This window comes from Benincasa hispida, chromosome 1 (assembly GCF_027475165.1).
Source record: "Benincasa hispida cultivar pf3 chromosome 1, pf3_genome.v1.1, whole genome shotgun sequence".
Taxonomy (NCBI): domain Eukaryota; kingdom Viridiplantae; phylum Streptophyta; class Magnoliopsida; order Cucurbitales; family Cucurbitaceae; genus Benincasa; species Benincasa hispida.
In genome coordinates this window covers 29,528,655-29,552,478 of record NC_143478.1, presented here as the reverse complement: position 1 = coordinate 29,552,478, position 23,824 = coordinate 29,528,655, and the positions used below count along the sequence as shown (strand labels likewise).

General features: G+C 38.2%; 1 protein-coding gene across 1 annotated transcript; it reads right to left on the bottom strand.

The window, feature by feature from the left end:
• Nucleotides 1-1,880: 1,880 nt before the first annotated feature.
• LOC150038370 (uncharacterized) lies at nucleotides 1,881-23,779 on the bottom strand. Its single transcript, XM_090312870.1, has 2 exons — nucleotides 23,318-23,779; nucleotides 1,881-2,054 (listed from the first exon to the last, which is right to left on the bottom strand). Exons 1-2 carry the CDS (start codon nucleotides 23,777-23,779, stop codon nucleotides 1,881-1,883), a joined length of 636 nt encoding a protein of 211 aa, XP_090168996.1.
• Between the last annotated feature and the right edge of the window lie 45 nt (nucleotides 23,780-23,824).

The window sequence follows — 23,824 nt, the reverse complement described above, 5'->3', positions numbered from 1 at the left end:
ACTTGATTATCTCCTTCTTAAAGACCTCTTTCATTGCAGGGTTGAGTCTGCACTAATGTTCGATCGATCCTTTATGGTTTTCTTCGAGATGAATTCAATGCATACAGTATGCGGCGCTAATTCCTCAAATGTCTGTTAGCGTCCAGCTAATCGCTCGCAGATACTTTCTCAGAATACTCAGCAACGAGTTCTCCTGGTCTTCATTAAGTTCAGAGGAAATAATTACTAGAATCTTTTCATTCTGCCCCAAAAATGCATACTCTAGGTGGTTAGACAGGGTCTTCATTTCTATTATTGGTGGTTCTTTTAAGGATGGTTGCGTTGTTATTCTTTCTTCATTTACTGTTGGCTCTTCTTCTTGGGTTGCGATCATCTCATCTTCCTTGTTTGTTTTTTTATGATCGCATTACATGCAACAATGGATGTGCTTGCATCCTCATCTTTGTTTTCATCGTCAAGCTTTTCTTCTTCATTCAAATTCAGGTTGTCGTCAGATTCATTCAGTCTTCTTCGTCATAAAACTTCATGGCACAGATGATGTTAAACTTGAGCTTCTGTCCATTCACACTCAAGGTGATCTCTCCTTTGTGCACATCAATCTGGGCACGACCTATTGATAAAAATGGTCGCCCTAGTATGATGGGCACATCTTTGTCGGCTTCGTAATCTAAGATGATAAAGTCGCCTCGTAATATAAATTCGTCGATTGTAACCAGCACGTCCTTCACCTTCCCCTCTGGATGCACTAGAGATCTATCTGCTCGTTGGAGAGTCACGGTCGTGGGCACAAGTTGCCCGACATTCAGTTGCTTAAAGATTGACAGAGGCATCAAGTTGATGCTAGTTCCAAAGTCACACAATGCTTGCCCGATGAACAATCCTCCAATTGAGCAAGTTATAGTAAAGCTCTCAGGATCGCTCATCTTCGGTGGGATTATTGATTTCGAGTTCTTCATCAAAGCCACTGTGGCAAACTTACCAGTGCCTCTTTTCTTGGTTAACATATCCTTCAGAAACTTCGCGTATGCGGGCATCTCCTCAATCGCTTCAGCGAACGAAACATTAATATGCAATTGTTTTAACATAGTCATGAAGCGTTGGTACTGTACCTCGTCATTCTTCTTCTTTCTGAGTCTCTGTAGGAAAGGTGGCAACTGTACTCTTACGGTTCCGTTTTCTGTTGGCTCTGAGGTGGACGCAACTTCTGGCTCTATCGCTTCTTTTTCTTCTTCTACTACTTGAGTCACCGCAATCTCAGGTTCCAGTGCAATTAAAGCAGTCCAGCTAGGCTTCTTCCTCTCTCCCACCACAGTCTTCCCACTCCGCAATGTCACGACTTGACACTGCTCTTTACTTGTTCGCCCTAGGTTGTGCTGGAAGTTTTGTTGAACTCGGCAGGGCCCCTTGTGGTATGTTCTTGAGTTCGCTCGCAATCTGGCCCATCTGTAATTCCAGGTTGCAGATGGACGTCGCCTGGTTTTGAAGGACAGTTTCGTTCATCTCGATATACTGCTTCAACAAACTTTCCAAGGAGGAAGATTGCGGTGGTTGCGAACTTCTAGCTTGATTACTCGTCTGACCGTTGTTTCGCGTGAAAAATCCAGGTGGCCCTTCTTTTTGCACCACTAATTGGTAATTTGTTGTTGATTTTTCCACGCAAAGTTGGGGTGGTTTCTCCACCCAGGGTTGTAGGTGTTAGAGAATGAATTATTTTTCATAAAATAAACAGACTGTGGGTTCTGTGGGCATTCTTCCATTGCGTGTACTTCAACGCAAGTCACACACATTTTGGTAATTTGATTAATTGCGTTCACTTGCCCACTATGCGGTGTTGGTCTGTTGATTGTGATTCCCTGAATTAGGTTCATCATCACAATCGTCTAACTCTGAAGTGAAGCGATAGCATCATTATTTGCGTCGTTATCCTTTATTCTCAGTCTCTGACCGCTCTCTCTCAAGTCCTCTTGATTTTTAGAGATGTGATCTAGGATGTTCTTAGCCTCATCATACGTTTTGTCTAGTTGACCACTAGCGGCTACTGCATTGGCAACGGTCTGCAAAGCGAGATTTAAACCGTGATAAAAGATTTACATTTGCAAGCAGTCTGGTAATCCATTGTGTGGACAGTCCCTTACCAGCCTCTTAAACCTCGCCCAGACATCATTGAGCGATTCGTCTATGTCTTGTTCAAAATTGGTTATTAATTTCCTTCTTCTGGCATTCTCAGTAGGTGGGAAATATTTCTTCATAATCTTCTCTACAACTTGTTCCCAGGAAGTGATCTCCCTCAGTTCGAGAGAATATGCCTACTTTCGTGCCTGATCACACAAAGAAAATGGGAACAAAGTTAGTCGAACTTCTTCAGTAGAGATATTTAGGAACACATAAGTGTTACAGATTTCTATGAAGCTCCGGAGGTGAGCGTGCGGGTCCTCGCCACGCCTTCCTCCGAACTGTCCTGCAGTCTTGATCATCTGCAACATCACCAATTTCATTTCGGCTTGAGATCCATCAAGGGCAGACCTTATGATTCCTGAAGAGAAATCATAGACGTTTGGCGATGCATAGTCCCGAATGGGCCTATTACGATCGTTTGCCAATAGGATTGGATTCGCCATGACATTGTTTTCGTTTGGTGCTCCGTTTCCAGGCTGCTCCACCATATCTTCTTTATCTGGTTGTTGTTGTTGTTAGCGGCTGTGTCTTAATCGTCATCGGAATGTCCTCTTAATCTCCGGGTCATAATTCGCCAGAGATTGACAGCTGCAAAGAAATCAGAAAAATTACCGTTAGCACACTGAATTGCCGAAGTCCCTGGTAACAACGTCAAAAACTTGATGCGTTATTTTATGTGATGAAATAATGGAATGAAATACGATGATGGAAATGAGTTGAGCAAAAAGTTTTCTTAGTGGGATCCAAGTATAAACCCACTGAGTTTCCTGGTAAGTCTAGGGTCGAAATCAGGGACTAGGGAAAAAAGTATGCGGTGATAATTTCTAAGAAGACTTTGCGGTAACCAAATAAATCAAATAATTGTTTGGGTTGTTATTTGCGTTATAAAATAAATGTATACGGTGGATTTTAGAAAAGATTGATTATGCGGTAGATACACTGAGTATGTGGAGGAACGGATTGAGAAGGTCTTTAGCTAGCATTTCCCTGGAATGCGTCAAACTATGCTATCATGCTACACTCATGTGATAGCAAATCATTTTCCAATGTAAATGCGGTGCTCCTAGTTCTAGGATGCATGTATTGAATGCAATAATGTCCATATAACATAAGTCATTTTCCAATCCCTTGTTTCCTAAGGCTTTTACACTGTTAACTCTATTATGTTCAAAAGATATTCCTGCTTCCGTAGGAGCTGGCTCTCTCTCTCTGATCTCGATGCTTCCGGCACTCTTCTAAGTTCACCGGAACGATCTCTCGGCACAATCTCGTTTCTCTCTCTTCCGCCTTAAATAAAAGAACAACTAAGAATAAGGCTATTCTATCTAAGGGAAAATTCTCTAACTATCCGAACTTCTTTATTGAAGATTGCCTTCGATATTTATAGAGTTTCGGGGTGAAAGGCGTCTTCTCTCTTATAATTGCACTGATGGGATGACTTTAATTCTCTATCTGATACGCCAAATATTTGTCACCGAAAAGCTGAGTGTACTTGCTATAGTAGATCGTTAGCGGCTTGTCAACTTAATTCAGACTCGACCGTCATTAGCTTTCTGTCCCATTGTGATTAATTATGCTTTTCACCCAGATGCGCCCACCAAGTTGCGGCGGCTCTATGCGGCAATCCTTCTTGAGCAGATACTTGCGAGCGCAAATCACCGCAAAGCCTTGTGATAATGCTGCGTTCGATCGTTGATTTCTTGTGATCACCTTTTATGCTTTGTGTCAACGCATATTCTGCACAAAAATACAAAAGTTAATTATTTTTATGCGATGAACGCATGCGACCACAATGTTACAAACTTAATGGTTTTTTGATGCAATCTTATATATTTTATCAATGCAAACCTTCATTGTTTAATAACTTAGCACTGTAATAACGTGCATTTCTGCCCGTTATCAACTTCATAGCATATTTAATGGCTATTCGATCACTCGGTCAATGTTAAATGGCGTTTGTTCCTCTATCGTCTAGACGAACATGCTTCATCGCATAGTTATCGTCTACTCCATCGTTTAGACAAGAGTTATACTTGGTGCACTGCACGATTGAGTGGCCCTTATGCTTCATCTCATAGTCAAAGGCATTCAATCATTGTTACATGATTGTGGTAACTCGACCAACTTTATTAGAAGATCACAAGGAAAAGCTACACGATCAGGGAGCGAGGCTTCGCTCGGACGGTTCAAGACCCGGTTTGCCTGTTTGAACGGGTTTACTTGATAGTTTATGTAATAGATAGTTTTTATTTATGGTTCTTTAGGCTAATCATCTCGGTGTATTAATTTTGGTGAATGTATATGAGATGTATTTTTATATTATATGTCATATAATATGGCATATAGTTTTAAATCCCACCATAGGTTATGCATATATTCATGCATCATCTTTATATTATAAGAGTTATAATATAGTGGCTTGCATGATTAAATTACATAAGAGCATGCTCATGCATCATATAATATAAGAGTTATATTTATGCATGCATTAAGAATATTCATGCATCATCTTTATATTATAAATGTTCTAGTATAAGGGTGTATGGAAGCATGTATGCTTAGTTCATTACATTTTATATAAGAGTTATATACAGTAATGAATGAACATTGCATGAAGCATGACACATAGGTTAAATTTATAAGAGTTATAAATACCTAGTCTAGCTTAGCAATGTAGATGATTTTGGTTGTTTCCTTTTATAAGAGTTATAATGGAAATTAGAACTAAAATCAATAAGAAAGACATGCATGCAAACTTAGATTGAATCATGTTTTAAAAGAATTTTAAAATTTGATGGAGATAGACCTAAGATCACGGTTCTAATGAGATTAGAAGTCTAAGTTAATCTTTTAATCAGTTTAATAGGATTAAATTGACTAATAAAAGACTAAATATGTACTAAATCTATCTATAAGGGACCTTTTATCTAAGGTAGGTTCTGTCTAGGCTGGGGTACTTAAGCTAACAAAAACGGAACACCCCTACCTGGGAAACCTGAAAAGGTGAATTAGCTAGATTTGCTGCATTCATGAAAATTTGATGATAGTTCATTAAAGTGTTTAATGGGACTTGATTCGAACTTATTTAATTATAAAAAACAAGAGTTGTTTTTGAGCAAATTAAACTCACACTTAGATAAAATTAGTAGTCGGATTAGCTAAGTTAATGAATCCCTAGGTAGAACATTCAATGGGACGTACTCAGGATATATGATAGTTCACTTAAACCACTACACATTTATCCCTAATGTTCACATCATGAGATCTATCCTTGGTCTTAAGGCACCCTAGGAATGTCCCCCTAGACGATGGTGTTTGGGTAGGTCAATACCAAGGTGAATGAAGAGAATGTTCAGAGTAAGTGGGAGTGGGACGTGTGACAACATATCCCACGGTCTCTCTCGTTAGGTTGGATATGTTTTGTGCATCGCCTCGACGCACCCTGGGAGTGTCCCCCCTAAAGGATGATAGTTTTGCATGACTCTTTATCTGATCTCTTGTATAGGATAAGATCGCTTTAGTCAATTATCCTAATCTGCTTTTTCCCTACGGTGGATCGTTTAAATCCCATTTCGATTGAAAATAAACATTTATAGTAAAACATACAAATTATGTATCTTAACTAAAACTACAACATGCTTTTGAATAAGAAATAGAGTTAAGAGACTATACCTTTGAAGAAATCTTCTTCACGTTAATCCCTCTTGAACTATCTCGAACCCCGGAACAACATTGAACCCTCCTCGAACAAATAGCAACCAGAACACTTGAACCAAAAGAGGTAGGACTCTACCACTCGATGACCTTGGTATTCTTGAGATGAGAACCCAGGAGTGGTGGGCTCTTACTATTTTGGTTAAGAGGGAGTTTAGGAGTTTGGAGGAGGAAGACGATTAAGGAAGAACACACTTTATCGCGTAGAGAATTACTTCAATCATTTAGGCGATGAGACTATCATATAGGCTCTCTCAATGTATCGTTTACAATCTCCATAATTCGTGTGTAGCTTCTCCTTGGAATAATAAAATCTTATTTTATTTATTTCAATTTGCCACAAAACCACTTAACTTCCCACTAAGGTGGTTAGAGAGAAAAAGGGAATTAATTATCCATATAATAATAATATAAATAAATATGATAACCAACTTATCATATTATATTTATAACCTATAGTTTTAATTTTGCATCATATACAATATATAAACCATAGTTCTTTTTCTCTATTTTATGACATTTAATATAAATCTTATTTATATTAATTTTAACATCTATGAATCTCATTCATAGAAAATATATTTGAATCACATTCAAATATTTATTCCTCTAATTAAACTATGATGTATCAAATACATTATGTCAAGTATATCATATATAATTGAATCAATTTAATTACATCAGATATAATTAAATTCCATCTTATTAAGTTGAACAGTTAAAATTAACCCAAAAGATGATTCTTAACTAAATCCTTTGAGCTACCAAGGGGACCTTATGGACCTGTAGCTTGAAGCTCCAACAGTACGAGAATAAATAATTAAACTCTTTAATTACATTATCCACCATCTATTAACTGTCGGGCACTCCACTAAAGACCGACAGTTGCACTCTTCGTACTACAAATATATTTCTTTATCCATTGGATATAACCAATCAACAGTACGATGACCTTTCACAAATTGCTCGTAAGTACAGCTGGGCCAAATTACCGTTTTGCCCTTGTAGTTACATTTAACTCCTTAAGTACCACTGATTCCTAAAATGAACAATAGATCATAGTCCCACTATGACTAAACCCCTATCAGGCTAGGAGAGGTATGGCACCACATTGTTCAAGACTCACAATTAGCCCTTAAGGGGGCAATTTATCTACTTACCCCTGCTTCGGAGAAAGAGTGAATTCCATCTTGTGTAGCTGAGTTCCCAGCTCCCAATCAAACGAATACCCAAAATGGTTGGCTTGTTGAATCGGCGATCTAGCCACTTTCACCCATACAAATAAAGAACCGCCCTCATAGGTAGGTGTTCACAACTCACTTAGGATTAAGGTCATGTTACCTATGGTCATTCTAGTGAAATGAAAGTCTCTATTATGAACGGTGTTATGAGACTAAACATTTCATAGTCCAGTATTATAAAAACTCCTTTATATAGAATATCCCTACTCGCATGTCTAATACATGAATGATTAGGATCATCATTTGTAGTACTTTACAAAATTTGTAACATCTATGAAGTGAGCCATACTCGTAGTGTCACTAGGATAAGGTACTCAGCCTTATCTATATACTACATTTAAGTTATCACCTCAACATGATCCACCTGTATGTCTCCACATACATGTTTAAGTTACAACGATAACCTTGGATGTTAGTTTATTAGTTTGTGGTTGATGCAACTAAAATATCATATATTTCATAGATAAAGTGAATAAAATATCAAATATTACTAATCACAGAGAAGTTTGTTCGTACAAGGTTTATAAACTATAAGACCCTACGAGTTTTAGGGTATCAATCCCAACAATCTCCCACTTGTCCTAAAGCTAGTGGGGTATACAAGATAATCAAATTATAAGTACACAAAACAATAAACTAGGGCATAACATGCGCCCAGTACAAGATCTCTCACTTGCCCTAGTCCAGCCGTTGTCGATCCCATATACCCATACTTTGCAGGTGACCCTCAAATACTGTAGCCGTGAGGGCCTTCATAAACGGATCAACAACATTGTGCTCTGAAGCTATCTTCGTGACAATCATGTCCCCTCAATGTACAATCTCTCGGATGATATGGTATTTCCGCGCTTATGACTTCTAGGCTCACAGAAATTAGCCACAACACCGCTATTATCACAATAAAGTATGATGGGCTTTGACATATCTGGAATAACTTCCAGATCAGTTAGGAATTCCTGAGCCAAATGACCTCCTTAGTAGCTGTACAAACCACTACATACTCAGCCTCTATGGTGGAGTCTGCGATGCACCCCTACTTGGTGCTTCACCATATTACAACCCCTCCATTAAGAATGAACACTGATCCTGAAGTGGATTTTCGAGAATCCCTATCAGCCTGAAAATTAGAGTCTGTGTATCCTGTAAGGATCAAATCCTTAGAACCATACACAAATATGTAGTCCTTTGTTCTCCGTAGATACTTGGGGATGTTCGGCTGTTTAATGATCATATCCTAGATTAGATTGTTATCGACTGACTATCTCCACTGCATAGCAGATGTCAAGTCTAATACATAACATCGCATACATCAAACTGGCCAGGGCAGATGCATAGGGAACCCGACTCATTTCCTTAACTTCTTGAGGTGTCTCAGGACACTATTCCTTAGACATTGTAACTCCATGCCTGGAAGGCAATGGGTCCCTCTTGGAGTTCTGCATCGAATATTTGATCAACATCTGACTCTTCTCATCGATGACCATGACATTCTTCTCAACGACATTGAAGTGGACCATTAGATCGAGAAGATGTTCTCTCGCTGACTGACCTTCTTTCATCCATGCATTATAAATGCACTTAAGGGTTTCATAGCTGATCTAAAAGGACAGTTGTCTAAACATCTTCTGGAGAAACTCCATGATCTGACAAGCAGTGATTATGGCCTTGTGTTTCTTGTAAGTGAAGGTTTGTGAAAACCTTAGATAGAAGCAAGATCATTTCCCAATTTCAAATTTACAGTGAAAAATAAAATTCACCCTATTATGCATTTTACAAAGATAAATTATAGCATGCACAAGAATACAACAAAAAGGAAGAAAATAGGGTTTAGATTTACAACGCTTGAAGTCATAAATCTTCACGTATTCCCTTATAATTGGTCACGAACACTTTAATCTCCTTGGATTATGAACAGAAACAACAACACCCAAAATGACCACCACCACAAAAGAACCTTCTGTTTTCTCCTTAGAGGTTGAGAATTATAGAGAGAGTTGTGGGCTTCTCTAATAGTTTTTTAGGAAAGGAAAAATTTTAAAAGAGAAGAAGCTTTACACTGGGAGAGTTCTTCACTGGAATATCACAGACCATCTATGTATCTATTGGGAAGAAGATGAAAATACCATAACTTCCATCTTCCCCCCGATGGATATAGAGGAATAGGGAGGGAGTTATTTTCATAACTCCCTCATTTAATTTTAATTCATAAAACAAGACTAAATGAAATAACATTTAGTATACATATATGATAACCAACTTATCATGTATTATACATTAAACTATATGTTATATCGAATATAACACGTAACCTATAGTTTTTATATTGTATCAAATACAATATAACCTATAGTTAGAATTCTCTCAATAATACATGAAATTTAATATAAACCAAATTTATATTGAATATGTGAATCCAATTCATATAATTAATATTTGAATCATATTCAAATATTTATATCCTTTCAAGTAAACTTTATATTATAATGTATCAAATACGTTATGTTAATTATATCATATATAATTAATCCCTCAATTAATTAAACAATTCAAATTAATCCAAAATTAATTCTCAATAATCCCTGTTGAGCTACAGATGGGACCTTATGGACTTATAGATTGAAGCTCCAATGGTACTTGGATAATTAATTAAACTCCTTTACTTAAATTACCAAACTTCCATTAACTGCTGGTCACTTAACTAAGGACCGGCAAGTGCACTCTTCGCACTTCAAATATATTAATGTATCCATTGGATATAACCAGACAATAGTTCAATGACCCTACACAAATTTCTTGTAAGTACAATTGGGCCAAAATTATAGTTTTGTCCATATAGTTACATCTAACTTCTTAAGTACCACTGATCCCTCTAATGAACAATAAGTCATAGTCCAACTATGACCAAACCCATCTCCAGCCAGAAGAAGGTGTGACACAACATTGTTCAAGCCCCAAAATCAACCCTAAAAGGAGCAATTTATCTACTTACCCCGACGTCAAGGAAGGAATGAATTCCGTCTTATGTAGCTGTGTTCCCAGCTCCCTAATCAGACAAATCCCAAAAATAGTAGGCATATTGAGTGGGCAAACAAGCCACTCTCACCAATACAAATTAAATGAATGCCTACACAGGTAGGAGTTCACAACTCACTCAGGATTCAGGTCATGTGGTACGTTCATACCATGTGATGAAATGGATGTTGAATATTGGATTCTAATGCACCGTTTTATCTATTTAAACACAAGTATAAACTCAACTAGAGTCATGGTGAGTCCAAGGTCAAACTCAGGGATTACTTTCTTGTGAATGCATTGACAACTAATGTTATGATCTTGACATAATTTGAACACTAAACGGGCGATGGGTTTGATACTATTCTAATGCTAAGATTAATTTTAGTAATGGATGCGATGAGATTTACACTTAATGTGAAACAGTGTATGCGATTAATGTGAAATACAAATGAGAGATGGTAGGCTCGAGAAGAATATTCACTAACAGTCTCTAAACAATATATAAATCATGCGTTCAAGCAGTGCAATAAAAAATATAACCTACATCTTTCAGTGTACATAGCTACAATATCCTATTTTTAGGATGCATACGATGAATGTATGTTGCACAAGATATTTCTTTATTTCTAAAGAACCTCTCTTCTTGTTTTATGAGTTCTAATTCTCTAGTTCTTTTGAACCTAGATTTAATCAACTTAGAATAATCTCTTGAGTTATTCAAGCATTTCAATAAGTATGCATAAAACAAGTAGAACGCATAGTTTAAATATTGCTTAGTTCATATTAGCTAAATGCTTAATCCATAAATGGTTTTGTTACTCATAATGAAAATAGAAAAGATGGATGAGAGATGAATTGAATATGTATGCATACTGAGGAAAGAAGTCTTTCAACGTTTATACAATATAAATATACTAAGATAGGAAATGAGGATAGAGAAATAAGCTGCGGTGTGCATTTTTTTTGCTTTCTCCGATTTTATCAATGACTGTTTCACTAGGAGTGTTGGAAATGGACTTCCTCTTCTACCTCCAGAGGTGATTCTTAAGTTTTCCCTTAAGGTTTACAAATGGTTGAAAGAGAAGTGGAGTTTTATAGAGTTTTCTGTCTATTTCTCTCGTATGTTTGCTTCACAATTTCATGGTATATTTATAGACATTCAGATGCAACTTTTCTTCTCTTACTAACGATTGTGCTGATAAGGTGCATTAAATTTCTTACTCTGATGTGTCGCATGTTGAAGATTAACCTTAGAAACCCTATCCATTACTGAAGTTTTCGTTATTTTGAACCCTATGATCAGGCCCTTCAAAAGGATGGTCGCTTCAGAACGCTACACAGACGGACCATAGGAATCTCATGGTGCAACCTAATGAAGAAGACCATAGGATACATTGACATGTGTCCTTCTCCCACCTACTATGAATAATTTCCCTATTCACCTTGGTATTGACCCATGCAAATACTTTCTGAAGGGAGGTCGCGCCTATTTAATGCATTTTCAACTTCAGCCTTGAATTCTTTGAACTTTTCAAAAGACTAAAACTTCAGTTGCAGTAAATAAACGTACCCATGCATTGAATAATCATCAGTAAAAGTGATGAAATATTCATAACCTCCCCTGGCTCTTACATTCATCAAACCACAAAGGTCTGAATGCACTAGCTCTAGATGTTCTTTGGCCCTATGACATTTTCCAGTAAAAGGCCTTTTAGTCATTTTGCCTTCAAGACATGACTCACACAAAGGTAAAGAATTTTCTTCTAACTCGCTTAGAAGTCCATTTTTCACCAACCTCTCAATTCTATTGAGATTAATGTATCCTGATCTTAGGTGCTAAAGTTGGGCATTTTCTTTAGGAGAAATTTTAAGTCATTTATTTTGAATTATGACAGTTTTAAACATCTTTATGTTATGGAGGGTTTTTGTTGCCAATGGCCTTAGCACATACAAATTACTTTCAAGTTGTGCAGAACAAATATCAACATCATTCTTTGTAATAAAAGCTTTATTAAAAGAGAAAAAGGGTTGATATTTACATTTTAGTAAACACTTTACAGAAACTAAGTTCCTCATTAAACCGGGAACTACATATACATCATTCAGAATGAGAAATTTATTCTGTAAAGTCAACTGGAGACCTCTCGCTGCCACAGCTGAGATGACGTGCCTAATTCCAACTCGCATTGTCATCTCACCAGCAACAAGCTACTGCCAGGAACTAATTCCCTGAAATGAAGAACAAACATGGTTAGTGGCCTCAGAGTCAATAATCTAGGCAGAATCATCATTCTCCACTAAACAAGTTTCCAAAACTAGTAAATCACATTTACCTTATTTGGCTTTTTTCTTTTCTGCCAAATATCTGGGGCAGTTTCTTTTCCAGTGCCCATCCTGGTTGCAATGGAAACATTTTTCCTTGTCAATCTTCACTGGTGGTCTATCTTTTGGAACAGTAGGTTGTGGGTTAGCAGGCGCCTTCTTCTCACCATGCTTCTTCTTCTTCCACTTTCTAGTGCTAGAGGAAGAAGGTGCAGACTTAGTTCTAGAGGTCGAACCTTTGTAGAACTTTTTGGATGATGAAGCAACATTTACTTCACCCTTCTTCTCTTTGCTTTTCAGCAAAGATTGGAAATTTTGCAATTAAGGAAATCGGACATGAGGATTTCCATGAGCAGCGGAATGATCGTTTCAAATTCCTATCGTATTTGAAAATAAAAAATTACAATCAAGAAACGGAAACATACAGACTATGCACAAAATGAAATTGCAGCATGCTTTACATAAGATCAAGGGATAGAATTATACATACCTTTGAAGACTCATCTTCAACACCATTGGTCACGAATGCTTGTTCAACCAGCAAGACAATAATCACGAATGCTTGAACACTTCAACCGTAACACAGTAAAATCACAGCGACCACGAACACAAAGATCTCCAAGACCACGAACACAGTGAACGACCTCATTATGTCCAGTTGAGTACGACACTACCACAATGACTACCTTGGTATTCTCGGTGTGAGAATCCAGGCGTGTAGGCTCTGTGTGGACTTGGTTAGAGGAAGAGTCCGGAGGAAGAACAATCGTGTAAACGATTGAGCAAGTGGGAGATGACAAGTCTATCGTATAGATGATGCCCAATCATTTAGAAGAAGCTCCGTGATCATTTAACTATCAACCAGCTGAGTGACTATCAGGTAGTGTCACTCCACGATCGTATAGTCTCTTCTTCAGCTATCATTTAGTGAATCTCATTCACTTGACAGCCAACATGAGTCTTTTTGAGAATGCAAAATCTCAATCATAATAAATTTAGGAATACATTTTCCCTTTTATCTAACAATTACCATGAAACCACCGATAACCTCCCATTCAATTGGTTATTAAAGAAAAAGAGATAATTATCGAATAATTAATATTATTATAAATATATATGATTATCAACTTACCATACTATATTTACAACCTATGGTTTTAATATTTCATCTCATAAAACATATAAACCATAGCTCTTTCTCTATTTCATGGTACTTTATGTAAATCTCATTTACATTAATCCTCCATTTGATGTATCTCATACACTATACCGGTCATATCATATATAATCGAATTACCTCTTATTAATTTGAACATTTCAAATCAACACCAAGAACTGATTCTCAACTTGAATCCATTGAGCTACCAAGGGGACCTTATGGAGCTTGAAGCTTCAATGGTATTTTCTATTCTATGGTACTTAATGTCTCATTTACATCAATCCTCCATTAGATGTATCTTATACATCATACCGATTATATCATATATAATCAAAATACCTATTATCAATTTGGACATTTCAAATCAACACCAAGAATTGATCCTCAATTGTAACCAAGCTACCAAGGGGACTTCATGGACCTGTAGCTCGAAGCTCCAATGGTACGTGAATAACTGACTAAACTCTTTAGTCACAGGATCCACCATCTGTTAACTGCCAGGCACTCCACTAAAGACCGAAAATTGAACTCTCCTTACTACAGATATATTATGTGTTCATATCAACCAATCAAAAGTGCGATAACCCTTCATAGATCGTTCATAAGAACAGTTGGGCCAATAATCGTTATGCCCCTGTAGTTACATCTAACTTCTTAAGTACCACTGATCCATCTAACGAACATAAGACATAGTCCTACTATGACTAAGTCCTCTCTTCCAAAGAGAAGCTGTAGCTATTATTTTGAGGAACCGAAATCAGCTCTTAAGAGAGCAGTCTATCTACTTACCCCTGCTTTGGGGAAGGAGTGAATTCCATCTTGTGTAACTGAGTTCTCAGCTCCCAAATCAGACAAATCCCCAAAAAGTTAGGAATGTTGAGTTGGCAATCTGGCCACTCTCACTCATACTAATCAAAGGACCGTCCTCAAAGGCAGGAGTTCCCAAAACATTGAGGATTGAGGTCATGTCACCTATGGTCATTTAGGTGAGATGTAAGTCTCCAGTATCGACGGCGTTATATACAGAGACGAATCATCTCGTGGTCCGATCTTATACCAACTCTTTGTATAGGACACCCCCGCTCGCATGTCTCCACATAAATGCTTAGGATCTACCTTCTATAGTAGTTCACAACATTTGCAAACCTCTACAAAGTGGACCGTATCCGTAGTGTCACCAAGATCAGGTATCCCACCTTAATCCTTATACTACAGACCTTTTAGGTTATCACTTAAGGCATGATCCACTTGTATATCTCATTACATGCTTAAGTTTACATACAATAACCATGAAGCTTTATTTATTGGATATAACTAAATGCCAGATAAAATAACTGTTATTTTATTCATAACAATGTGTATAGATTACAAACTACGAGACTCCAGGATAATTAGGACACCAATCCCAAAAATCTCCCACTTGCCCTAATGCCTCGGGAGACGAATGTACAATACTTGATAAATACAAGTACAATATACAATAAACTAGGGCATACTTCAGTATCATCTCCCATTTTCCCTAGACAAAATGCCGCATGTCCCACAAACCCAGACTCTCCAAGTGACCCTTGAGCTCTTTAACCGTGAGAGCCTTTGTAAATGGATCAACAATGTTGTGCTCTGACACAATCTTCGTGACTATCACATCACCGCGATGCACAATTTCCCTGATCAAGTGGTATTTTCGCTCTATATGCTTTCCCTGATGAAGACTCCGAGGTTCCTTTAAATTTGCCACAACCCCGCTGTTATCACAATAGAGAGTGATAAGCAAATCCATATTTGGAACAACTTCCAAATCTGAAAGGAATTTCCTCAGCCAAACAGCCTTTTTAGCTGCTTCACAAGCGGCTATATATTCGGCTTCCATAGTGGAGTCTGTGATGCATCCTTGCTTGATGCTTCGCCACACTACAGCCCCTCCATTTAGAGTGAACACGACCCCGATGTCGATTTACGAGAATATTTATCGGTCTAAAAGTCAGAGTCTGTGTATCTAGTAAGGATCAGATCCTTATCTCCATACACGAGCATGTAGTCCCTCGTTCTCCGAAGATACTTAAGGATCATTTTGAACGCCGTCCAGTGAACATATCTTTGATTGGACTGATAACGGATAACAATCCCTAATGCATAGCAAGTGTCGAGTTTGGTACACAACATTGCATACATTAAGCTTCCTAAAGCTGAAGCATGGGGAATACGTCTCATTTCCTCAACCTCTTGAGGTATCTTAGGACATTGATCCTTAGACAAAACGATTCCATACCTGAAGGGTAACAAACCCTTCTTGGAATCCTACATTCTGTACCTGATCAACATTTGATCAATGTATGATGCCTGAGACAAGGCTAACTTCTTGTTCTTACAATCTCGAATGATCTGGATCCCTAGAAAATACTATACCTCACCCAAATCTTTCATTTGGAACTAGGCAACTAGCCACTTTTTAATGTCAGTCAGAAATATTACATCATTTCCAATTAGTGGGATATCATCCACATACAGTACCAAGAAAGCTACTGAGCAGTTGATGATCTTTTTGTAGACACAAGGCTCATCGACGTTCTAATCAAGGCCAAACGACTTGACTGTACTGTCAAATTTAATGTTCCATGATCTAGACGCTTGTTTAAGCCCATAAATGGACCTATTAAGCTTGTGAACTCTTTGCTCTTGATTTGGAACTACGAACCCTTCAAGTTTTGTCATGTACATGGTCTCCTCAAGATTACCATTAACAAAGGCAGTCTTGACGTCCATTTTCCATGTCTCATAATGATAGACTTGAGTGTGACAACAGGTGAGAAAGTTTCCACATAGTCCACTCCCTCAACCTGGGTATAATCCTTTGCCATGAGTCTAGCCTTAAAGGTTTGCACCTTTCTATCTACACCTCTCTTTCGTTTATAGATCTACTTACACCCTATAGGTCTTACCCAATCAGGCAGATCCACAAGCTCCAGACATTATTGAAGTACATACACTCCATCTCCTGGATCATGGCTTTAATCCATTCAACCTTGGCAACATCCTCCATTACTTTCTTAGAAGACAATGGATGCTCGACCCCATCATTAGAAATGACGTTATGGGCTTCAATCAAACCCATGTAACGAACCGGTGAGTTCATAACCCTTCCACTACGTCAAGGCAATCTCAATTCTTGAGCTGGTTAACTAGATGTATCGACTTCTACAACATTTATTGATCTGACAGTCTGTTTAACAACTCTTGTTGAACCCTCAATAGTCTCAGTCTCACTAGATATCTCATGTAAAACAAGCTTACTTTGTGCTTTATGATCCCGGATGTGGTCTTCTTCCAAGAAGATAGCATTCGTAGAAACAAACACTTTGTTCTCACCCGGATCATAGAAGTATCCTCCCCTCGATTCCATAGGGTAGCCTACAAAAAGGCAAACTTTTGACTGTGGTTCCAACTTCTTCGAGTGAGTCACAAGCATGTGGGTCGGACATCCCCAATCCTGAACTAGCGTAAACCACCTTTATGGCCTCTCCACAACTCAAAATGTGTTTCAGAAACACTTTTCGAGGGAACGTTATTCAGAATGTAACATGCAGTCTCCACTGCAAAACCCCAAAATGAGTCTGGAAGATGAGCATAACTCATCATAGACTGAACCATGTTCAACAAGGTCCTATTTCTCCTTTCTGATACACCATTCTACTGAGGTGTACCTAAGGCCGAGAGTTGGGATGCAATCCCATGTTCTATCATATAGTAATGGAATCGGAGGTCCATATACTCTCCACCATGATCAGATGTTAGAGTTTTTATCTTCTTACCTAATAAGTTTTCAACTTCAACCTTATACTTCTTGAACCTTTCAAGGGCTTCAGACTTATGTTGTATTAGGTAGAGATACCCAAACCTTGAATAATCTTCTATAAAAGAGATGAAATATTCATGCCCACCTCGAGCTCTAACACTCATTGGACCACAGAGGTCAGAATTTACAAGCTTCAAGGCTTTCTTCGCTCTATAAACTTTTCCAGTAAAAGGTCGTTTGGTCATCTTGCCTTCGAGGCATGATTCATACATGAGCAAGGAGTTTTCTTCTAAACTCTTTAAAAGTCCACTTTTCACCAACTGCTCAATCCTATTGAGTTGATGTGACCTAAATTTAGATGCAAAGATGGGCGTTTTCCTTAGGAGAAACCTTTGGTCTTTTAGCTATTGTTGTCGTACTGAACATTTCAGTGTTAAACAAGGCTTTTATGACTAACGACCTTAGTACATAAGTTACTTTCCATCAAACCAAAATATATCTCCATTTCATTCTTGAAAAAAACACTATATTCTCAGAAAAAGAGACGGTATAACCTTATTCAATGAAACAAGAAATCGAGATTAAGTTCCTCTTGATATGACGAACTATGAAAACATTATCCAATAACAGATAACATTTCTTGTCCAAAAATAACTTCAGTCTGCCTACAACAACAACTGAAACAACCTCACCAATATCGACCCGAAGATTCATCTCTCCCTGTGGCAACGTTTTCCAGGAAGAATCCTAGGTAAGAGGAACTCACGTGATTAGTAGCACCTGAATCAAGGATCTAGGCAGAATCATCATTCTCTACCAAACACGTCTCAAAGACCAATAAATCAGATTTACTGTCTTGAGAAATCCTCCTCTTTTGGAGAGTAATGGTATCAGTATCAGAACCTAAATAAACTCCAAGTTTCATGTTAGAGAACACTTTTCTTTTATGAATTGTAACAGAGTCAGCATCACTTGCTTTCTCTTCCAGAAGTTTAACTTGGGAACTGACACTACTGGTTTAATCTTCCATCCCTTTGTGCTCGAAAAGTAAGAACTAATGTTCGAACAAATATTGCAACGAGTCCATGATCTCACGTGCATTGACCATGTTCTCAACCCTTTTGGCTAAAACATCAGGTATGCTAGCCAATATGTGAATTCAGGCCAATGAATTAGCCTTCATCCCCACCTCATATGCATTATGAACACTTCACGGTGCATCAAAGGTCGGGACTTGAGGACATTCCTCAACCACGACGAATTCGAGGTCGTTTACCACGAAATATGTTTTACAAGAATTTTTCCACTGCATGTAACCGGTCAAATTTGAGGCATTAAACGAAAATACAAACAATGCTACTGAAAACAAAAACACATTGACCTACGTTAGGTTTTAAGCAAATACCCATTGAAAAAACATACAACATCCAATAAGGTTAGCAAAACTAACACGAACCCCATGTGACATCTAGTTTCGCAATGACACTTCAAAGGTTTAGGACAAAAGCCGGCGAAGGGAGGTCAATTATCCCTCCTCTGAATTGAGAAATTCTCAACCAGCCATTAATACCAGAACAACTCTTGCTCCTATAACGACTAGCCATCATTGATTTGGTCAAGAAATCATTAACTTACTTAATAGTTTCCTGTAAGTGTGACCCGTCATTTTAGGCCCTAGAGTTCCACTCCAAGCAGCCAATCCGAAGGGAAAAAATCTGACTGCGGCAAAAACTAGAGTGACCCTATCCATTTCTGGAGTTCACCTCGATCTTGACCAACTGCACAAAATCTATCAGAAGGGGGACGCTCTCAGGGTGCAACGAGGGAGTACAGAATGATTTCACGGTGTAAACCAATGATAGAGACCGTAGGACGTGTTGACACATACCCTTCACCCACTTACTATAAGCACTCTCTTCGTTCACCTTGATATTGACTCATGCAAACATCATCCGAAGGGGGATGGTCCCAGGGCACCACAAGGCTAAGCATGAATCTCACGACATGAACATTCAGGAAGAAACGTGAGTGGAATCATTGACATATCAGATACATCTCTTCCTCCCACTGAGTATTTTATAACCTAGGGTTTAGTTTACTTAGAAAAAAAATGACTAAGGATTTTAACTAAATCACTTTTTAGGTTTGCCCAAGAGTAACATTTACCTTGGATAGTTTAACAACTTTTGATCATTATCCATTAAACTCTTTAACGGAGTCTTGACCAACTATCGCATGCTTACAGAAAATCTATCTAATTCACCTTTCCAAGTAGGATCCAAGGTAAGGGTGTTCCATTTCGGTCATCCTAAGTACCCCAGCCTTAGACAAAAGGTCCCTTATAGATAGATTTAATACAATTTTAATCTTTTATGCCAATCAATTTAATCCTATTAAACCCCTTTACAAAGATGAAACTAGGTTGCTAATCCCATTAAAACCTTTGAACTTAGGTCTATCTCAATCTAATTTTTAAACCCTTTTAAAACAGGAGTTCACCCTAAGTCCGCATGCAACTCTTTCTTATCGATTTTAGTTCTAATTTCCTTTATAACACATATAACCAGAAACAACCAAAACCAAACACAACGCAAAGTAGACACATACAAGACATTCATAACTTTTACAAACAGCCTAACTGTCCTGCTCCATGCATCATTCATTCACTGCTACCTTTTTATATAACACTTCTACAAAATAGCAATGAACCAAACAAAAACATGCTTCCATTCACCCTTATACTACAACGCTTATAATATAAAGATTATGTAGGAATATGCTTACTGCATGCAAAAATATAACTCTTATATTTCATGATGCATGCACATGCTTTCTTGTAATTTCATCATGCCATATTATAACACTTATAATACATGATGCATGAATAATTGCATCACCTAAGGTGGGTTTCAAATCTGTATGTTATACATTATGCCATATAAACCACATAAATCTCATGTATATTAAACAAATGTTGATGAACCGGGAGAAATTACCTCAAATCCTCAAAAAACTAAAGCTAACTATTACAAAAACAAAGAGTCTCTGGTTCAAATAGGCAAACCAGGTCTTGAACTGTCCGGTCGAAGTTTGCGTCTCCACTGATCATGTACCAAAATACCCCACGATCCTCTACACGAAAGTGCAAACTCTTTACTCAATCATTTACCTATGCTTCCAGAGTTAAACGATCGTTGAGCAACGATCGTGTTTTTACTATGCGATGAAGCATGAGGTACGCGATTGTGCAGCGCACTCCGCTTAACGCATTTTCTAAACGATCGTCTAAATGAAAACGATACGGTGTAGTACAATCGTCTAAACGATCACTGAGCGAGCGCCTTCATATCGTATACCGCGTGATCGTGTAGTTAGTGACTATGAGGTGAGGACGCTAACTACACAATTATTTAGTGTGCGCCTTTTTCTAAACGATGAACATCAAATGCTCCCACTCGATCGTCTACCTTCAGCGTCTACGTGATCGGGCAACCAACACTACGCGATAGAGCAAACATTTTACCCTAGCTAAACGATCGTTTAGTAATACTACACGATGGCAAAGAAAAATCTACATGATCATTTAGTTAAATCCCAACGATCGTTTACCTAAGACTACACGACACGAATGATGCGGTATTTTATGAAGTGGAAATATGGATGATATGCATTGATAGAATTGCATTGTGCATTCAAGTTTCGCCAGTAGAATTCAAGTGGAAATTCGTCTAAGTTTCCTGGTAAGTCCAAGGTCGAACACAAGGACTTGTGAAAATAGATTGCGTTGGTAATTTTGATGAAAACTTTGCAGTAACCGAGTAAATAAATAAAGTGTTTGGTTTGTTGTTTGCATTGATGAAAAAAAAGAACTAAATAAATGCGGCGGATTTGAGAAAAGACAATTGCTTGATAGATGCAATGAGTATGCGAAGAACGGGTTGAGAAGATCTTTAGCTAGCGTTACTCGGGAATGCATCAGACTATGCGATCATGTTACTACCATGCACAGCAAGTCATTTTCCAATGTAAATGTGACGCTCCTAAATCTAGGAAGCATGTGTTGAATGCAAAGTGTCTATAGAGCTTATTCCTAAGTCTCTTTTTGACATATCTTATGCGATGATGCAAAATGTATGAAAGCAAGGTGATCGCATACAATCGTACCCTATCTCTAGGATGCATGCGATGCGTTGATAACAAATAGTGCTCAAAGTGGAATCCTCATCCTGAGTCGAGTCCGCATTGCCGTTCTAATCTGACTCTCCCGAGCCTAGATTCTGACCTGACCTATCCAAGTCTAGATCTTGTCCTTAGACTACCCTCCCGAGTATCCCTAATGGACGAATAAAGCATATATAAACAAGATAATCACAAAGAATGAAGATTCCTTAGTTGTGCTAGCTAAATGCTTCTCAACCCATTCAATTGATTTAGCTACTCATGCGTGAATCACAGAGAGTGAACAGATATAGAGAAAGAAATTTCATTCTTATAAATGAGTTGAATACAAAATTCCAACGGAAGTTTAAGGTAGAGAGCCTGGTAGCAATTCCTTGCTGACCGAGGCTTTTTACATTAGAATCTCAATTCTGATCTAAAGATATTCCCGCTTCCGCAGGCGTCGACCCTCCTCTATCTTTGAAGCTTTCGGCGCTCTCCCAAGCTTACCGGAACGATCTACCGACACAAGTTTCTCCCTCGCATCCGTCTTAAAATGAAAGAAAACTATGGACAGAGGCGTGAACTTGTGGAACAAAAGATTGTAAAAGTGATGAACCCCTTTTCTGAAGAATGCACTTGGTATTTATAGAGCATCAATGGTGAAAGACAGCTTCTCTCTCCCGGTTGTATAGATGGGACAGCTTTAATTCCTGATTGACGCGCCGAATAATTATCATCGATAAAGCTTAATGTACTTCGTGACCGTTATCGGCTGTCTTCTTAATTTGGATTCAACTGTCATTAGCTTTCTGTCCCATCGCTCTTAATTGGCCTTTCACCCAGATGCGCCCACCATGTTGCGCTGATCAAGTTGCGGTGATCCTTCTCGGACGAATGTTTACGAGCACGATCAACGCAAAGCCTTGCGGTAAAGTTGCACTTGATCAATGAATTCTTATGATCGAAATCTTTGCATTGCGTTGACGCATATTCTGGACAAAAATACAAAAGTCAACTGTTCCAATGCGCTGAACGCATGCGACCGCAATATTACAACATTGATGCTTAATGGACGCAAAGTAATGTATTTCAAAAACACAATCCAACATTGTTTAAGAACTTAGCACTATGATAACGTGCATTTCTTCCCATTATCAACGACCAACTCTTGGTCTTCTTCTTCGTTGAGAATCGCATCTCCATGCTTCGAAACTTCACCACAAACGGCTCCACTAACTCAAACACTTTGAATTACATACTCAATTGCATGTTATTTCTGCCCCAAAACATAAGGGCCCTTACAAATTAACACTTTGTAATTTAAAGAAAGCTTTAAAAAGAGACAATTAAACCCATAAACATTCATCAATGCCATCAACAAATGCATTTAACAATTAAGCGCAATGCAGAAAACCCACCACGATTATAAAAGAAGTTCAAAACAGAAATGAAATTTGGAATATTAGAACTACCTGGCTCTGATACCAATTGAAGGTAATCGGACATGAGGATTTCCATGAGCAGCGGAATGATCGTTCCAAATTCTAATCGTATTTGAACATAAACAATTGCAATCAAGAAACAGAAACATACAGGCTATGCATAAAATGAAATTACAACATGCTTTACATGCAACTCGTTGAGTAGAGTTGTAAGGTTGTGGTCAACTTTGTTCAGAATAGCATTGCTAATGAAATGAAGAAAGCTTTCTGGTAAGGATTCCAGAATTATGCTAACCTGGTTGGTCTCATCGATGCTTGATCCGTTCATCTCAACCACGTTCAAGTGGACCATCATGTTGTGAACATGTTCCCGAACAGATGACCCTACTTTCATCCGTGAGTTAAAGATGTACTTCAGAGCATCATGCTTGAACTGCATGGACGGTTGTCCTAACATCTCCCGCAGGGACTCCATGATCTCGTGTGCAATGACCAGGGGCTCATGCTTCTTGCCCAAAACTTCGTTAAGGTTGGCCAAGATGTATGCTCGGGCCTTCTCATTTGCCCATGTCCATCGCTCATACACGTCTCGAACGGTTCGAGTAGCAGTAGGAGCTGGAATAGGAGGACTCTCCTCCGTAAGGGGAAACCTAAGATCATCGATGATGAAAATCATATTAATGGTGTTTTTCCAACTAGCGTAATTCTCGCCAGTTAGTTTATCGACAGCAAGTAAACTGAAGGTCGCGGTAGCCATATTAAATTGCTGAAAAATGAACAAACTTAATTAAGTCTACTTGCA

Coding starts and splice junctions, on each gene's coding strand:
- LOC150038370 (XM_090312870.1), bottom strand. CDS start 23,779: ATGGCTACCGCGACCTTCAGTTTACTTGCTGTCGATAAACTAACTGGC. Junction 2,055..23,317: donor GCATCGATGAGACCAACCAG/GTTAGCATAATT, acceptor CTCGCTTTGCAG/ACCGTTGCCAATGCAGTAGC.